Source organism: Engystomops pustulosus, chromosome 4, assembly GCF_040894005.1.
Source record: "Engystomops pustulosus chromosome 4, aEngPut4.maternal, whole genome shotgun sequence".
NCBI lineage: Eukaryota > Metazoa > Chordata > Amphibia > Anura > Leptodactylidae > Engystomops > Engystomops pustulosus.
In genome coordinates, this window is record NC_092414.1 from 139,020,643 (window position 1) to 139,040,262 (window position 19,620).

General features: G+C 45.2%; 1 protein-coding gene across 1 annotated transcript in view; it reads left to right on the forward strand.

The window, feature by feature from the left end:
- The window catches only part of PSTPIP1 (proline-serine-threonine phosphatase interacting protein 1), a 57,738-nt gene that overhangs the window by 17,452 nt on the left and 20,666 nt on the right, over nucleotides 1-19,620 (forward strand). Inside the window, exons 3-6 of the mRNA XM_072147689.1 lie at nucleotides 5,368-5,442; nucleotides 6,586-6,620; nucleotides 7,543-7,649; nucleotides 11,813-11,875. Coding sequence (XP_072003790.1) covers nucleotides 5,368-5,442; nucleotides 6,586-6,620; nucleotides 7,543-7,649; nucleotides 11,813-11,875 — 280 coding nt within the window. The remainder of the gene's footprint in view (nucleotides 1-5,367; nucleotides 5,443-6,585; nucleotides 6,621-7,542; nucleotides 7,650-11,812; nucleotides 11,876-19,620) is intronic.

The window sequence follows — 19,620 nt, forward strand, 5'->3', positions numbered from 1 at the left end:
CTACCCATTCCCTGCCGCCATACCTGATACAGCACTCTAGATACACCAACAACCACAGTAAAGGCACATTAAGCCAAAAAAAATAAACTATAAATACTGCAGAACAGCACTAAATACCAAACCAAACCAAATAATGCATTCAGGGCAGACAATAATAGTGCAGACTCCCCGGAACAGACAAATACTGGAGACTAAGTTGAAGACTTAAAATACTGGAGACCCCCAAAGCATAAAACTACAAATACTAGAGACCCCATAGTAGATAATATTACTGGTAACCTCAGAGCCAACAAAAAACAATTAAATACTCTTCTTTCCTGGTTCCTTTTCTCCTCCCTGCCACCACACTGCAGCTTCTTCTCAGTCGGCCCCTCTGCTCTGCGTCCCATGCTAGTTGTATGTGGTGGCATCAGGACCTGAGCTGAGCTACGCCAGGTGCAGGTGAGAACCCAAGAGCAGTACAGTACAGCTTACCGCTCCTGCATCCTCTCCTGCTCCTGGGGGCGCTTTGCTCTAGGTCCTGACCTCAACGCATACAACCGGTGTCAGGAATCGGGACACAGAGTAGGACAGCAGGAAAGTACCCAGGAGCAGTAAGGACATAGGGGCTCATTTACTAAGGGTCCAAACGCCGCACTTTTGTCGGGTTTCACAAATATTTACGATTTGTGGCAAATTGCCCCGGGATTTTGGCGCACGCGATCGGATTGTGGCGCATCGGCATCGGTATGCACGCGAAATCGGGGGGCTTGGCCGTCAGACAACCCGACGGATTCGGAAAAAACACGGAATTTAAACGAATTGTGTCGCAAGATCAAGCAGTCACATGCACCAGGAAGACGAAGGTGAACTCCGGCGGACCTCGGCGCAGCAGCAACACCTGCAGGAACTCGGGCGCACAATCTTAGCGAATCCTTGTCGGACAATGCACCGCGGGATCGCGACGGGTAAGTAAATGTGCCCCATAGAATAGGGCAGCAGGAGAGGACCCAGGAGCAGTAAGGACATAGAGTAGAGCAGCAGGAGAGGATCCAGGAGCAGTAAGGACATAGAGTAGGGCAGCAGGAAAGGACCCAGGAGCAGTAAGGACATAGAGTAGGGCAGCAGGAGAGAAAACGGGAGAAGTGAGGCTGCACTCACCACTACCCAGCCTCCGACATGATTCCTTCAGTTATGAAAGCACTTATTGGGCTCTGACTGTCAGAAGGGTGTGGATCGCAACGACAGCCTGCATGTGACCTGTTGCCGTTGGTTGTGCACCCCGGATAATCTTTTTAGTTAAGAAAAATGTGGCTGCACTCAGGATGCTCAGGAGTGAAGCTCCTGTGCTATAGATCAGAGGCAGGGCCGATTCTAGGGTTCTTGCTGTCTGAGGCGAAAATTAAAATGCTGCCCCCCCCCCCCCGGCCGCCCCAACACCGGACCTCCCCTGCTACCTGGATATGTTCGGCCCACTGAATTTCCACATTGTTAAAAAGTATTTACAACCTGTTAAAAAAAATGCTGACAACATTACTTAAAATTAGTAATTGGCATCACACGTGGTACCACTAGCCGGTCAGTGACACAGACAATAGTGCCATCTAGTACCTCACAGGTGACGATCTGCTCCATCAGTAAGACGACATCATTACATTTTCTCCCACCCAGTACTGTTGAATTTGCTGGCAGATATATATATGTATCTGTGTGTGTGTGTGTGTGTGTGTGTATGTGTATATGTGTGTGTGTGTATATGCTGTATCTACTGTTTGTATATGCAGCATTTGTGATATTTATCAGGGCTTCTATTTTGTACTACGTGGCGGTACTCTGTATGCATTTTATACTACTTGGTGGTACTCTGTGTCTATTTTATACTACATGGTGGTATGCTGTATGCATTTTATACTAAATGGCGGTATGCTGTATCCATTTTATACTACATGGCGGTATGCTGTATGCATTTTATACTACATAGCGATATGCTGTATGCATTTTATACTACATGGTGGCACACTGTATGCATTTTATACTACATGGCGGTACGCTGTATGCATTTTATACTATGCGACACGCTGTATGCATTTTGCATTGCTTTATTTTTACACCAAACCAATATGATGGATCTGTTCCTGACACTCCCTGATATATTACATATATGTGCGGGGGGGGGGGGGGAGGGGGGCGTCTCTCAATGGCTCGCCTCAGGCAGCAGACAGGCTAGGTACACCCCTGGAGATACAACATTACTTTTTACTATGTGGCAAGTCTATGCTGTATGATACCTCACTTGACGTTAAAGGGGTTTTCCCACAAATGAAAATTCTCACATGTCTATCCCCTAGTGATGTTAACACAATTAACATCATTTTAACCCCTTACTTTACATTTTTACTCGGTGTTATTGCTGTTTTAGCTCCTATCTCTCCCTTGGCTGGGTGTGGGCTGGGAATCTCTAAGCAGAAATATTATGAGTCTGACCCATCTAGTTTTGTGGGGTGACAACGTGATTAGATTATTAGGGTACAAGGTGTATATACAATTTCATCTGGCTTCTGAACATTGTACTAAAACACTGACACATAGAAAGACAGATGAGACAGATCAGAGATGCATGAGATTACACAGAGGCTGCCAGACAGAGGCCGACAGACTTTTACACTGTTACACTTTTAGCTTTAGCTACATCTTAGACCTGTGCCTGTGATCTGTTTCATCTGTAATCGGGGCTTCAGTGGATCCCACAGATATAGTAGAAAACTATAAAATAACAATAAAATGTAAAATGTGCATATCCCCAATCATCAGCTTCAGTGGCATTCAGCTGAAGCCATTTGTTGGCAGTGGCCACATGCTTTAGATAGATTTTCATAACCGCAGCCGAAACAAACACCAAAGCAAACCTACAAAGCTATGGTGAAGCAATGCCCAGGTAACTATATGCTCTTTAGGTACCTAATAACATTTCTACCACAATCACATCCATTAGCTGCTCCTCGTTAGTTTTTCGTTTAATCAAAACATCCTTTTAGCTAAAAAAAAAAAGTTTAAAAAAAAAGCATAAATGAAAGGGAATAAGCACCTCTCAAATGCATTAGAGGAGCTGCTTCACCTCCTTTTTTACACCACTTCAGGTTTTGGCTTCAAAAACTGCATCAGAAAACCCAAATTCTAAGAAGATGCATTCATCTTCATGGATGTCATTGACCTGTCTGTCATTGCAAAGCCTTTCTAAAAGGAGTACAATTACAGCTGGAGGATTCGCATAGGTCTATACAGTTGTCAGCTGCCCATACTTGTAAATTCTGCCTTTGTGACAGTCGCTTGCCTGCCCTAAGCCAGCTGCATATTACGGAACCACACTTGGCAACAAAGTAAACATAGAAACCCTTTCCTTACCAGGCCCTTTTCAATTTTTGTGTTTATGGTTTTTCCTCCCCTCTTTCCACTAGCCATATCTTTTTTTATTTTGACAGAGACATATGCAGACTTTTTATCTAAATAATTATCTAAATAGTGCTTTCTAGGGGCACCATTTTATATTTTGTTCACAGTACAGGGAAGCTAAAAAAATTGAAATGCAGTGCACTATTTTATTACGGGCTTTGTTTTTACATATTTTCCTGCGCAGTCCAAATAACATCACAATCACTGAGATACCAAATTTATACAGGTTTTATTATGTTTTAATCGTAAGATACAATTAAAATATTTTGGCCCAGAAAATATCTTTGTTTTGTCATATTCTGACATCAGTAACTTTTTCATACTTCAGTGTAAGGTGTCATTTTTTGTGGGACAAGCTGACATTTTCATTGATACAATTTTGGGGACTGTATGACCTTTTGATCATTTTTTATTTAAATGTTTATTTGAAAAAGTGGTGATACTGATATTTAGTGCTATTTTCCGTTACGGGGTTCCACCGTAAATATTTTTATATTTTGATAGATCAGAAATTGTGAGACGTGTGGATACCTAACATGTTTATAATTTTACTTGTTTGTTAATTTTTATATGTGTATAAGAGTTCTATAACCCTAGGGGTCTGATCACTCATATAATATACTGCATTACAACTGTATTGCAATACATTGGGAATATACTGCCTCTGCCACACTGTAATATACTAAAGATGTCCTAAAGACACATATAGGAGCTTTTCACAGGCTTCCAGTCATTGTGCAGATCAGCACCCTCTAACAACATCGAGAGGGGCACCGAATACCTTTGAAAAGTCACCCTACCACTGGCCCTACATTGACAATTTGTCAATCAAAGTTAGTGTGTTAAAGACTTCTACCTCTGAATTCTTCTCTCACTCCGATCCTTGGCAATCCAGAATTCACCCCTGGTCATGAAGACTTGGTCTTCAAGCAGTGGAGAGGGGCTGGAAGGTTGAGTGCAGAACATTTCATAAAAAAATTAAATTGTATTACAATCCAAGACCTGGGTGAGCTGACTGAACCTTGCCTTCTGGGAGTGTGGAGAACCGGTCAGCTAAAACATTACCTAACTTCATTGCCCCCTTGTGAACACTATGAAAAAGAGAAGACCACCTTTGAATGTCTGTGTGGTAATATAAATGGCTTGTTACACATCTTGTCTCTGACTAACTTATGTCTTCTGATAATCCCACATGACTGGGGTCCTCTATACCTCGGACAATAGGAGGAGGTCCTCAACATCTCATTGACAACCCAGCAAAAGGATAGGATTTTCGAATGTTGTCATTACGCAACTATCAGCTTGCGCTACCAAGAGACGGGCTACAAACTGTTAGCAAGGTGGTATAGAGTACCTACCAGGCTACACACAATTCTCCCACAAGTCCCTGACACGTGCTGGTGATGTGGTGAGAAGGAGAGATCATTTCTATACATATTTTGATCCTGTAGAATACTTTCTCCTTTCTGGGAAGGTTTCGAGAGAGTTATGTCTCTACTGTGTGGAGAGTCTTTTAGGATAGAGCTCCCTCTCTTTCTCCTCCACCACTGTGACATGTCCATACTGTCTCTGGTCCATTTCCTCATCATTGCTGCAAGGGCCTGCATTCTGTTACTCTGGAAACAAACTGTACCACCAACTATGGCAATGTGGACAGCGAAAGTTAACGATTTGATATACATGAAACCTACAAAAGGTTTCACAAAACATGGTTACCCTGGATACAATTTAAACAGACTCCTGCGTATAGAGAGCTATTGTGAAATCTAAGGTGATATATTTTTCTCCTGAGCAAGACATACCCATCCAGTATCAGACCCTGATACTACTCTGCCTGATAAAATTGGTAGATTTAAGTTAACACTGTATTTCTAGGAGTAAATGTCTGACATTATTTCCAACCGAAATGAATGTATGTAACCTCTCTGTTGTTATCAGGGCAATTGCAGAAGAAAAATATGGAAAAGAATTAATTCAAATTGCAAGGAAGGCTTCAGGACTAACAGAAATCAAGTAAGAACTGAAACAACATGATCATTTTTGGTCATTTATGAGTTAGGTCAAATGCTGTGTTTATAGGTTTTGTGAAAAGGAGGCTAGAACACCACTGTGTCTGAAGATCTCCTGCTTAGATTGTAACATCCATGGCAGTGTCTTTCTCTGTCCGCAGAACATTTCTTATTTTGTTTTTGCATAACATTCCTACTGTGAACTGTGCTTTATGTTGTTGGCTGTGTTTGATGTCTAATGTATCACCAAGTTTCCAGTGATCACCCAGTGATCTAGGGAGGGATTGTCTTTATGGTTGTCCCATATTGCTTAGGATACACAGAGGCAAGAAGGCAGGTGACAGTTTGGGGGCTCAATTTAGTAAGCTGAGTTTAGAGATCACTTTTCTGTCTGTCTTCACAGAGTCCTAGTCCCCATTACATAGATACTTCATGTAGGAAATATGGTAATTTCACTGAATGGCCATTAAACTAGTTGTACCAAAGGATAGGGAATAACAGTTTAATGAGTGAGGATCCAACTGCTGGGACTCCCTCCAATTACCAGAAGAGACCTCTGCTGACTATGAGAGGGGTGCTGTTTGGGGTCTATGAGGGGTCCTGTTTGATTAATTGAATTGAAGAGAATGTTAAAGCATGCATCCTGGCGCTCTGTTCAATACTTTGGTCGTGTCGGAAATTCCTAAGTACAGCAGAACATCTCTGGCGCTCCCATTCACTGTCTAAGACATTAATTAGTTTACTGTCTATTAAGGGAATGTTCACAAATTTTAGATTTTTCTAAGGCAAATTTGGCAAACATCTAAATGAGTAACTCAATAAGGATCTTAATGGGTACTCAGACTCTGTTACAATAATGGTCTCCATCGTCCTCCTGAAGACTCATTACTACAACTGTTAAGGAATTAACAATTATCAGAACACTCCAGGAAACGGCTTTATACTGATTCCACAACTACCAATGAAAGCACAATTTTAAAACCAATACCACATATTTACCATCAACCTTTCGTTGATATTGGCTACCCTGGGCTGTACCTAGGTACACAATTTGAAATAAATATGTAACAGAAGATAAAGTGTCTGCATACTAATATATATATTTGAACAATAATTAATTATAATGACTTGTATATCTTTGTTCCAGCAAACTACGGGAATCCTTTGAAATTTTAAAACAACGTAAGTAAACTTATAAACATATTTTTTTCTTTAAATCCCAAAATGTCTTAGAAGTGCATGAATTAAATTTGTTTTCCAGGACATAACTGATGACCTATTACCAGGATAGGTTATCAATATCATACTGGGGTGGACCACCTCTACAGATCAGCTGTTTGAAAGACTTCAGCACACACTGCGGTCTCTAAAAAGCATTGTACAGTGGCTATGCTTGGTAATTGAATGGGCTTATGAAGGGGAAGCAGTGCCCCCGGGATCAGTTGCCAGTTGTTGGACGACCACCAGTTTAGTATTGATGACCTATTTAAATGATAGGTTATCAATATTTTAATTCCCCAAAAAACTATGATAATAAAGTAGAGTATGAGTAGCAACATAGGCAGGCAAGTATGTCTCTATTCATAAAGCTCTTTTCTGTCAAGTTTCTGTTTCCCTTTGATGTTTAGAATTGTACATAATACTGATTTACTCACAGAAAATAGTGAAATTATAGGAAAATTACAAATCAATGGTCCAGATATATGAAAACAGTTGAAAACTGCCTTCGTAAACTTTTCCTCACTAATGTGCAGTTTGTGCCAGATAGTCCAATGGTAAATATGGTCTGTTTTCAGAATCTGTCGAATCACAATAATAAATGTACAGTTTTCTAAAGGTTAATAAATACATATAAAAGCTCCAAAGAACTTCTTTTTTAGTACATACATAGACAAAAAAGCTACACAGTCACAATGATATATCTGGGCCACTGGATTTCTTTGTTATGAAAGTGTCTAAAATTAAAATAGCCATTGTGAATGGTTTGCTATGGAAATGTTGTATACAAATGTGTCTAATCTAAGAAACTGTAAATTTAAGAGACTGTAAATTTGAACATTGCCATCTGCAGCCTTACCACAATATATCCTTGATTTTCTCATAGAAATTGAGAGTATTGGAAACTCCCATATACAGCTTGCAGCAACATTGAGAGAAGAGGTTCACAGTTTGGAAGACTTCAGGCAAAGGCAGAAGGAGCTCAGGAAAAAGGTGAATGTTACGTAAATGGGCATCACACATGGAAATTACATATCAAAACATTCCCGTCCAGAGGAGTTCACAGAAAGTGCATTGTCCGACAATAATGCACTGTGCCGCGATTTACTAAGATCGTGCGCCTGGTATCCTGCATGTGTTGCTCAGGTCCGACAAAGTGCACCTTCTTCTTCCTGGTGCATGTAAGTGCTTGGTCCTGAAACACAATTTGAAAGTTAAATCCCGCGCTCAGTCCGAATAAGTCGGATCGTCCAATGGCACGCCCCCCAATTTCTGTCGCATGAAAGGCAGCGCAGCTGCGCCAAAATCTGATTGTGTGCGACACAATGCCCTATTAAATACCTGCCCGAACATGGCGGAAAGTCCGACAAAAGTGCGTCCGCGGACCATTAGTAAATAAGCCCCACCATGTTTAAAGTCACAGCAGAAATGCTATTCTGTCTTCTTTCCACTCATCCGGCACCATCCCAGTGTTTCCTTACAAAGAGTGCAGCTATGACATGACTTTATACACCACATTACCATTGTACTGAACTACTGGCCTTTGCAATCATGTAAGAGAAATACATTGAACATGAGACATTCACATGTTTTATACAAAGTAACAATATAAAAATCAGCTCTGTATAAACAAACCCAGGTAAATTGGAACACCTACTTCAGAGTCACGCCTCCAAATCACTCTTACTAGACCTTGATAGGGTCACAAAACAAGAGTTCTGGTGCCAGCCCACATAACCTATGACCTGCAAATGTATCCAACAACTCATCGGCGTGAACCTCCCCAAACAATGGACAGTGGTCATATGGTTGGCCAGATTAACTGGTTGAAAGAAATCAAATGACCCAAAGGGGTCACGTGACTTCCTTAAAATGGTGGATGTAAAAAGGCTGACAGACTGGATAAAAGGGATTTGGGCACAGAGGAAGGAAAAGCAGAAGAAAGGGAACCACTGCTCCAGATACCTTTACGAGCAGCATAACACTTGGAATAACATACCACTAATATAAATCCATGTTTATATAAAATAAATAGATGAATAGTGAAAGATTAGCACAATAAATACATGCTTGAACAGTCACATCCAGACGCAAGATAAGCCCCAGTATCCCCCCAGTCATGTGCCATATACAGCTGGGCTAGTGACTTGCTGCTAGGTGTTACAGTGTACAATGCACAATCCATCCAGAAAGTCTTCAGATTGTTTCACTGTTTTCACATTTTGTTAACTTGTGCTAAAGTAAAAATTTCAAAATCATGTTTTAACTCATCATTTTGCATTTAATATGCCACATAATGAGAATGTGAACACAGTATTTTGGAAATTTTTGACAATTTACTTAAAACACAATACTAACATTTTACATGTACAGTATTTCAAATTTTTGTTATCTTAACATTAGCTCTGGAGCCTCCCATTTATCATGATCATCCAGGTACTTTTTATCACCTGCCCAATACCATCCCTACAGTAAGGGAAATTGCTCATAGAGTTGTAACCTCTCTATCCTTTATAGGTGGAAATGGCAACATGCTTACCAGATGTAGCTGTGCAATGTTAAGGTACAACTCTAATTGAGGCATGGGTTTAGGGGTGTGTATTGCTGCCCACACATCAGATCACAGTTGCCACACTGGTCTGGATCACCAGTAATGAAGGAATGGTATTGGAACTCACCGATATCTAGAAGATGGTAGAATAGGATGAATCGATTTTATGTTATGGGAACATGTTCATTTTTATAGGCCGTACCAGGGCATCCTCTCACTAGGGATAGCCTGGGACCGTTCTTGTAAGGGCGGAAGCTAATTTTGGGGTGCTAGGGTGAATGGATGATAGGGTGTACCATGGGCAGTGCTGACATCTGAATCCTGATGAGTTGGACCTACCAATGTGATTCTCCCCATACACTTTTCATTCTACCGGTTTTAACTCCCTACCTTGGCTATCACTGGATGGGTAAGATCCAACCTTTCTTCTACCTTCAGTTGTGTATTTACTAATAGATTGGTTCATTAGATCAGTGATTTTCAATCAGTGTGCCGTGGCACACTAGTGTGCCGCGACACATGGTCGGGTGTGCCGCGGGGAAAGTTCCCCAAACTTTGGTGCCCCCTGTGTTTTGTTTCCCGGCAATGCGCAGCGATGCGCAGTCACGGCTTCTTACAATGTAGGAGACGTGTACAATAACACATGTGCAAGCTTTGAACCTCGCGCGACAAAATGACGTCACCGAGGCCGGCGCATCATCCTGAGAGCGGAAAGACTCTCACATTTGCCCACCGCCAAGGTAATGCCCACCAATAATGCTGACTATATGAGCTTTTGCCTGAGTATATGAACTGTTGGCAGAATACTCAGCATATGAGCTGGTACTTTTAGTACTCCAGAAGTATACTGCATATAACAATGAGAAATGTAAAATGAGAAATACTATAGTCATGAGGCTGGAGTACTACAAGTACCAGCCCATATGCTGAGTGTATGAGCTGGCACTTGTACTCTGGCCTCATAGCTCATAGTACTTCTCATTGTACCCCTTTATTTTGCAGTATATGAGCCACGTAATAATCAGCACCATATACTAAAAACAGGAAGAAACTGAGAACTGTTGAGGAAGAGCTTTGTGTGTGTCTTTCCACCATTCCTGCCAGGATATCCCTTTTGTGTTTCACAATGAGTGAATAAAATAAATTTAGAATCTATATTATTAACTATATGTATAATATGACTGTATTAGTGTCATTTTGTGCTATTTTGGTTGGTGGTGTGCACCAGGATTTTCTAAGTATAAAAAGTGTGCCGCGGATCAAAAAAGGTTGAAAATCACTGCATTAGATCACCCACATGAACAGTATACTATATGCTTCTTAATGGTTTGTACTCAATGGGGCACATTTACTTACCCGGTCCAGTCGCGATCCTGCGGCTGGGTTCTCCGACGCTGATTCGGGTTCTGCCTCGATTCACTAAGGTCCGTGCGCCGATATTCACCATGTTCCGCTGCTGCGCCGAGGTCCGCCGAAGTTCACCTGCTTTTTTCTGGTGTATGTGAGTGCTTGATCTTGCGACACAAATGGCTTTTTAAATTCCGCTGGTTTTTCCGAATCCTTCGGGTTGTCCGGTGGCCACGCCCCCCGATTTCTGTCGCGCGAAAGTCGGAGCGATTGCGACAAAAATCGATCGCGTGCGCCACAATCCCGTGAAATACAGCGCAAAGCGGAAATATTCGGGAAAAACCCGACGGATTCGCGGCTGCGGACCCTTAGTAAATGTGCCCCAATGTGTTTTTAATTTGCATATAATAAAATATTTTATAGTAGCCTATTAATTATTAAAGGGAAATGGACCATTCTCATACAAACTTCAATAAAGTTGATTTATCCTATTCCACAATCTTCTTGCTCACGGATGGCGCTATCCCATCCACTTATCCCTTCACCCCTACAGTAAACATAGAGGTGGCAGCATCATTCTGTGGGGTGTGTATCAGTGGCCCTGGTGGTGCAGGTACTTCCATATTGTATGTATTTTTTCAAATGAGAAGAATAAAAAAAGGGTGTTTTTAACTTCACCTTACACGTGCTGGAGACATCTGTCTGATTCTATTTGAAGTTGGAAGCAGCCAGAAAAGAAAACCAACAGATATTGTTACTTCTGTTATTTCATATCTCCTAAGGCTAGTACATTGTGAAAATTTCCTGCAGTGATAGGTTTTGATCTGTTAGGGACCTACTGTATATTAGTCACAGTTAGAATTCTGTGATACATAATTACCATTTCATTGTGCTTCTACTTAAAACATGGTTTTGTTCTGTTCTCTGCTAAAAATCACATTTTAGTAACTCACAGACAGATACAGTATTAGTAAAAAAAAAAAAAAGCTATTATCACAGAAAACTCATTGTTGTTCACATAAATACCAACTAAGAATATTGGTGAAGGCTGTTGCTCTCTTCATTGACTGTGTATATTGGCTTAATGCTTTCTATTACTGAGCACCAGCATGTCTTAGCCTGTGACCACTACTCCTATAAGCATACGGCCATGGGGAAATTTACCATAAAGAAAAATATTGATGAGTTTTGTTTGTGCCACCCTCACTACAAATATCTTCATTCTTTAGCTAATAACATTGTAATTTTTCCCACACAGTATGAAAATGCTATGGAGCGATTTCAGAAGAATAAAGTGACCATGTACAAGAAGACAGTTGATGTGAGTTCTATTAGGAAACTTTACAACAGGGCAGGTCATGAAAGCAGAATGGTTATTGTACAGCATTTGCAAACTGTTCTGTATACTCTAAATCAAAGATCACCTGTCTCCAGGAATATGATTCTTAGCTGTTGACAGGTTCCAGTAGTCTATGCTATGCTGCCTTTGTCAGCATTCAGAATACTGCCACTACTGTTTGAAACTTTATTTCACATTACCTGTCTCCCTGACAGCAACATCTAGTGCGTCCCTGGCCGATGGTAGGGCCGGGACAGCATTTTTTGTCTTAGTCTCCTGGATACATTTTTCCTCTCTTCCTCACTCATCCAGCTCCCTCCCGGGACTCACCACTCGCTGCTGGCAGGGGGCCAGGTAATGTGAAATAAAGTTTTATAAATTAGTGGCAATATTCAGAATGTTAACCAAAGGTTTTTTAAAATCAGTTTTTTCTGCTCTGCTTCTCAGTGTGGATGGCTTGTTTTGGTCATTTATTTTGTAGAGCCCCACAATATGCAGCAGCATTTGCTAATGGCTTTGTGCTAAGTATCTATAGGGTTCAAAGCAATAAGATACCAGAACGGTATGTAAGGTACATGAGTGTAATGCATGCTTTTATTTTTTAGGCAATAGAATAAAATATAAAACTTACATTTTCAGCATTTCATAATAATAATAATAATCTTTATTTAGCGCTCTACAAATCATAGGGGACATATACAAATAAAATACTACATTACATAGTACAAGCAGACTTATGGATAAATATAGGAGTCAGGGCCCTGCTCTCAAGAGCTTAGAGTCTAAGGCTACATTCACATGGACGTATGAAAACGGCCGTATCCGTACCGTACCGTACCGCTTTTTTACTGATTACATACGGCCACATTCATTTCAATGGACAATACGTCTGACCATTTATATTGCCGTTGTTAACTCCGTTCCGTACCGTACCGTATACTGGCCGTATAAAAATATAGAGCATGTCCTATTTTCTCCCGTATTTCAGTGCCGTATGCCCTAGAAGTCTATGGGGACGTATAAAATACGGGTTACATACGTGATGCATACGGATGAAAAACGTCACGTATATACGGCCCGTAAATACTGGACTGGAGAAATCATACGGTCGTGTGAATGTAGCCTAAGAATGAGGGGATGAATACAAGAGCTTATATTCTATGAGGATAAAGGGGGTGACACAAGAGGTATAAGAGCTTGTATAATGGTCCAGTCATTTTATGACTGACCGTATTAACGTTACCCAACCAAAGTGTACCCCACTCCCCCTTTCCCAAAAACCAACACAACTACAACTCTTGGGATAAAAAACAGGGGGTCGGCCACAGCTTTATTATTTACATAACAGATTAAATGACCTGTGGGAAGAACCCTGACCCTTACCCTAACTTCACCTTGCATGCCTGGCCCCGCCTCCGCGGGGGCATGTCCTAGTTGTTCCGTCAGGTGATTTAACTAACCGCCGAGAGGGTCAAGATTCCACCACAGGCCAAGCTGTGACTACCAACAACAAACATGAATAACGCAATAACAAAGATCAAAGAATAAAAATTAACAAAAACCAATAAAATACAATATTAACATAGGGAGGGTGGGTGGGATCTCTTGAGCGCGGAGCAGTCAAAGAGGCTGGCTAGCTCCGCGCTCAAGAATAAATATCCTGGCCCGCTGCCCCCCAGTGGCCAGCGGAACTCACTGGCCACCAATGAAAATTTAACATCGGAGGAAAGGGGAGGGGGAGAGCAGGAGGGACCGTGCCCCTTAAAGGAGCCAGAGCACGGCCAGTCCTGCAGCCCCCCCGCTTATACAGCCTGCGGGCTGAGCAGACTGACCGTATTAACGTTACCCAACCAAAGTGTACCCCACTCCCCCTTTCCCAAAAACCAACACAACTACAACTCTTGGGATAAAAAACAGGGGGTCGGCCACAGCTTTATTATTTACATAACAGATTAAATGACCTGTGGGAAGAACCCTGACCCTTACCCTAACTTCACCTTGCATGCCTGGCCCCGCCTCCGCGGGGGCATGTCCTAGTTGTTCCGTCAGGTGATTTAACTAACCGCCGAGAGGGTCAAGATTCCACCACAGGCCACTAGGAGAACAGTGTAACCCTACACTGTGCTCCGACCCCCACACAAGAGGAATAAGGCCCTCTCGATGGCGTCCTGCAAACCAGAAAGGAAAATATCCAGGCCGATGTCATTGAGGTGAACACCGTCCTCCCTCATGAGGCCTGCATTATCTCCCTCCAGCTGCCGATGCCTAACCACTACCCCACACCTGGACCTAACAAAACACGCAACCCTCATATTCAGCATCCTCCTCGCCCTTTCGATGGATTCGGGGTTACGGGCACCATTCCAGATTCCTCGCGGCACGATCTCCGACCACACCACCACCAAGTCCTGGAAGAAGGCTGCAAACCGCTCAAAGTCCGACTTCATAACCGAAATCAATTCCGCCAGACGTGTTGAATACATGTCGTTCCCTCCGGCATGCACCACAAGCACCGTCGGACCCGGGGAAGACTTGCTGATCGCCACCACCTCAGGAAGCACTTGCAGCCATTTCAGGCCCCTGATTCCCCTCCAGGACAGGTCCGCATTGGTGAACCCCAAGTTTAAACCTCCCGGCCGAACTGCTGCTCGCCGAGCCGCCCAATATATATAGGAGTGGCCGACCAGCCAAACCCTAGGCCGGGGAAAACCTAAAAAGAAAAAACAATTAGTCCAACAACAAGTTTGGGCGAACATAACGCCTGAAACAATCAGATTTCCATCTGCCAATACGCATTATATCCCCGTCCGAAAGCCCAGCAGCATCAGCTGCCGTTGCAGCGCCTATCCGAAATGAATGTGTCCCAAATTCCGCCGCCGGGACACCCGCCAGGGACAACACTCTCCTAAACAACGAAGTGAATTGAAACTTGGTCAGCGGAGACCCATCCTGATGGCACAAAAAGGCTTGAGCTGAGGGGCGCTGCGCAATAAAACTACCCAGTAAATGAACCGGACAAAATGGGCCACCTACTTTTCCAACCGACAACCAACACCCCGAGCCATATATGTCTGTCTTAGATCGTTTAATAAACACCTTGACAAACTCCCCAACTAGCAGAACATCTCCCTCCCCAAGGCCAGCCTGAACTCGTCCGGAAACAGCCACTAACTCGCTAACTCGCATGGCGCAAAAGAACGCTAACACGAAACTGCACTGAAGCAATAAAATCTCAAACGGTGAAGAGCATACATCCACCGCGACCGCGCATAAGCGTTGCAGCAATGCAAAGGAAATAGGTCTACGGGAATCCCTGCGCACCGGCTCCTTGCCCCAACCCCGCAGCAGCAAAAGAACCTGAACATCTTTAGTAACATCCTGAATACCCCACAGTTTAAAAACAAAAGAAACCCCGGCCAATCGTTTTTTAACTGCCGTGAACGATAGACTCTGTGCACGTAGGCAGGACAGGTAGCGCAATGTAGTAGACTTAGCTACTGTTACCCGATCCCCTCGTTCCTCTGACAGCAAGCTGTACCACTCGCCCCACGCCTTACCATGGCTGTTCCAGGTGCTCTCCGCCAATGAGGATTGGATCAACGGTGTCAACTGTTCACCACCAGGTCCCACAGGAAGGGGGGGCAGGGGTACCCCTCCGGGTCCGCCAGGGGGTGGAAATCCCTGAAACGCTGTAGCTGAAAACGAGATAACACGTCAGCAACCACATTAAACTCGCCAGGAACATGCCTAGCCCTGAAGACTATATTCAACTGCAAACATTGCAGAACCAAATGCCTAAGCAGGGCAAGAACCTGTAAAGAACTGGAGGTGAGACCATTCAGGGCCCGGACCGTACTTTCGTTGTCCGACCAAAAACGAATCCGTTTATTTGCCATCTCATGACCCCAAAGTTCCACAGCCACCACAATTGGAAAGAGCTCTAGCAAGGTCAAATTCTTTGTGAAATCCCTCTCCAACCACTGCGGCGGCCACCGCTCCGCTGACCACTGCTTACCAAAAATGGCACCGTACCCCACCGATCCTGCCGCGTCCGTAAATAACTGTAAGTCAGCGTTGTCAATCTCGTGTTCAAGAAGTGCTGACACACCAGTATAATCCGTCAAAAAGGACCTCCAGACCCGCAAATCGTCTTTCAGAACCACCGTCAAACGTATATGATGATATGGCTTCGAAACACCGGCCGTAGCCAGCGACAACCTCCTAGCAAAAACTCTACCCATGGGAAAAATTCTACACGCAAAGGCCAATTGGCCCAGCACAGACTGCAGTCGCTGCAAGGTCACTTTATCGGACAAAAGGCACAAGTCAATGTCACCCCGCAAACGTTCCAATTTATCAGCAGGGAGGCTGAGGGTCATTTCTTCTGAATCAATCAAAATACCCAGGAAGGTCAGGCGGTGAGTGGGACCCTCCGTCTTCTCTGCTGACAAGGGAACACCGAAAAAATCTGCGAAGTGACGGAACATGTTCAATAGTCTCAAGCACTCGTGAGAGTCCTTCGGACCCACAAACAAAAAATCATCCAAATAATGAATGACCCAATTCGAACCAGCCTCTAAACGAAGAACCCATTCCAAAAAACTGCTAAACATTTCAAAAAACCTACAGGATATAGAGCAACCCATGGGAAGGCACATGTCCACAAAGAAAGAATCGTTAATTCTGCAACCCAGTAGATGAAAACAGGACGGATGCACCGGGAGGAGGCGGAAAGCCGACTCAATGTCCGACTTAGCCATAAGGGCCCCCGGACCGGCTTTATTCAACAGGAGAACCGCTTTGTCAAAAGAAGTGTAAGAAACAGCCACCTCCTCCTGGGGAATACCATCATTGACTGAGTCACCCTCCAGATACGACAAATGGTGTATCAGGCGAAACTTACCCGACTCTTTCTTTGGGACCAAACCAAGCGGAGAGACCCGCAAATTATCAAAAGGCGGCAACAAAAAGGGGCCCGCCATCCTGCCCAACTCAACCTCCTTTAACAATTTTTCCTCCACCAGTGACTCGTTGTCCCTAACCGATTTAAGATTGTTTGACAACATCAGACCTTCACGCGGTACAAACGGAATCACAAAACCAAAGGTAAAACCGTCAAGCAGCACTTTTGCCTCCTGCTTCAGGTGGTAACTGTCTAACCACGGCCGCATCCTTTGCACCCGAACCGGAGTCCTCCCCCCTGACAGCTGTGGAAGATTTCGCAGGGGTTCTCTGCCTTTTAAAGCACCGGAGCGCGGAATGGGCCCCGCCACAAATGGAGCATTCGTGCTTGAACTTACAGGATGCAAAGAAGCGGCAGTGGCCTTCGTTAAACAACCAACAGGATCCCGGACGCTTGGAAGCCGCCCCGGACTGCGAGCCCGAGACGGCTCCCGAAGGAAAGGGACCCTGAGGCTTCTGTGTCATCATAAACTGAATCCAAACATCAGTCGCTTTAGTCGCCCATCCAACCTCCGGACTCGCCGCTAAGCGACGCCGAAACTCCTCGTCATACCTCCACCAAGCTGAACCTCCATGCAATTTATGCGCAGTATATATAGTATCCAAATACACAAACATATCCTGCGCACAGGCAGGCTTCTGTCGCACAATGATACTAGACATAACAGCAAAAGCTTGAAGCCAGTTGCCAAAGGTCCTTGCGACCTTAGGCTTCTTGTCATCACCCTTCTCAAAACGCTTCTCCTTATCTACTGTCAACTGATCAGGAGATAACAATGACCAAATATCAATATACTCAAAATTAACGATTTTCTCCCGGAGGTCAGCAGCCACCCGCGTGCCCAAAGGAGCTACGCCACAAAACAAGGAATCTCTAAAAAGCATCCCTGCTGACCCCGGGGCCTGCACAGGCAGCAACGATGTCGCCCCTGGGGAAGTCCCGGAGGCACCAGCCTCCATTCTTGCCACAACCGCCTTAAGGGCGCCCACAACATCATCACCAGCAATAACAGACTTTTTCCATGCGGTCTCACAGGACAACTCACCCGCTGGAGGAACGACCTGCTGCAGAACAACAGGAGGAGGAGGCGCCATGGGTGCGCTAGGCAACGCTGAGGATGGGACCGTTGGCGGTACCCTCGCCTCTTCTACCCCATGAGGTGGAGAAGAGTGTTGCCGTCTCCGCGACCGCCTCTCTCTGGAGCGGGTGTGGCCACCGCTGGACGAGGATGAAGAGCGCCTGGAATATGTCCGGCCCCAGCTGGATCTACCAGACCGCCTACTGTCTCTGTCACGAGACCTGGACCGCTTACGGCTCACCCAAGTGGAGCGGGAAAAGGAACGCTGTGCGGCCGAGGCCCAGCCCCCGAGCGGTACCCGCGCTGCAGAAATTCCGAACAGCTGCAGGCCACGCTGGAGTGGCTATGACCCCTGTCGCGCCGGTCCCGCGGAGCGCCGGCCGCCGAAACAGCGTGCCGGCGGTCCGCGGGTTCATCACTATCGACCTCGTCACCCGCCAAGGCAGGACCCGAGGGGTAGGAGGGGGGCGGGGGGGTGAATGTGGGCGAAGGGGGGTGTGTGGTGCTTGGTGCAAACGGTGGCTGCTGAGCCACCGCACTATGTGACATGTGTGTGTCGGAAGCGGGGGCTGTGTCAGTGTGTGGTGTTTGCACTGTATTACTGCTGGCACCCAGCCCAAACCACCTAGCTAAACGACCAGGCTGTTTGGGCAGGGAACCAGCAGGGGGAGCAGCTGTAACCTGAGCTGCGCCTGGAGGCACAGCCAGGTTAACTGGGTGAGGAGACGCAGGAGCAGGCGTGCCCTGCATCTCCTCCCCACGCGGGGACATTGTCACTGCCGGCGTCGGCCCGCCTGCTGCGGCCGACGCACGGCTACTGGCCTTAGCAGAGCGCGACATGCGCTCTGCCGGCCGCGGAGCCCAGGCAGGGTTCCGAGACGGAGCCCGCGCTCGGCTCCGAGTCTTGATGGGGGAGGGACTAAGCCTGCACGGCGCACGACCGCGCCGTGCAGGCCGGGCAGCAGGAGGATCGGGCACCGGAGGAGCCGACACGGGGAGAGAGGGAGCCGGCTGGGACAGCAATGGAGTTAGCCAGCCGGAGCCCTCTCTCCTCAGCTTCTCCTCAAGCAGGGCCATCAAAGCGGGGTCCGCCATAGTACTTGCGGGTCCAGGAATCTCTTGAGCGCGGAGCAGTCAAAGAGGCTGGCTAGCTCCGCGCTCAAGAATAAATATCCTGGCCCGCTGCCCCCCAGTGGCCAGCGGAACTCACTGGCCACCAATGAAAATTTAACATCGGAGGAAAGGGGAGGGGGAGAGCAGGAGGGACCGTGCCCCTTAAAGGAGCCAGAGCACGGCCAGTCCTGCAGCCCCCCCGCTTATACAGGCTGCGGGCTGAGCAATAAGGGAACAGAATAAATCAATTTAATAAATAAAAATGAACCGGTCATCAGCCACCATCTTATATATAAAGTCCAAAGTCAATAGGACTACAGAGAAGCCTGGAGCTTGGTATACATCTGGTGTTTGCTGGATAACAGATGGGAGGAGGATGGGAGAAGGATGGGTGAGTAAAGTAAGTGAGTTGAAATTTCATGCAGTTAGCGAGTGTGATAGGTCTGCCTAAAGAGATGGGTTTTAAGAGCATGTTTGAAAGTTTGGAATTAGTCTGATAGTCCAGGGAAGGGTATTTTAGAGAATTGGTGCAGCTTGAGAGACATCTTGTAGACATACAAGAGAGGTTTGAAT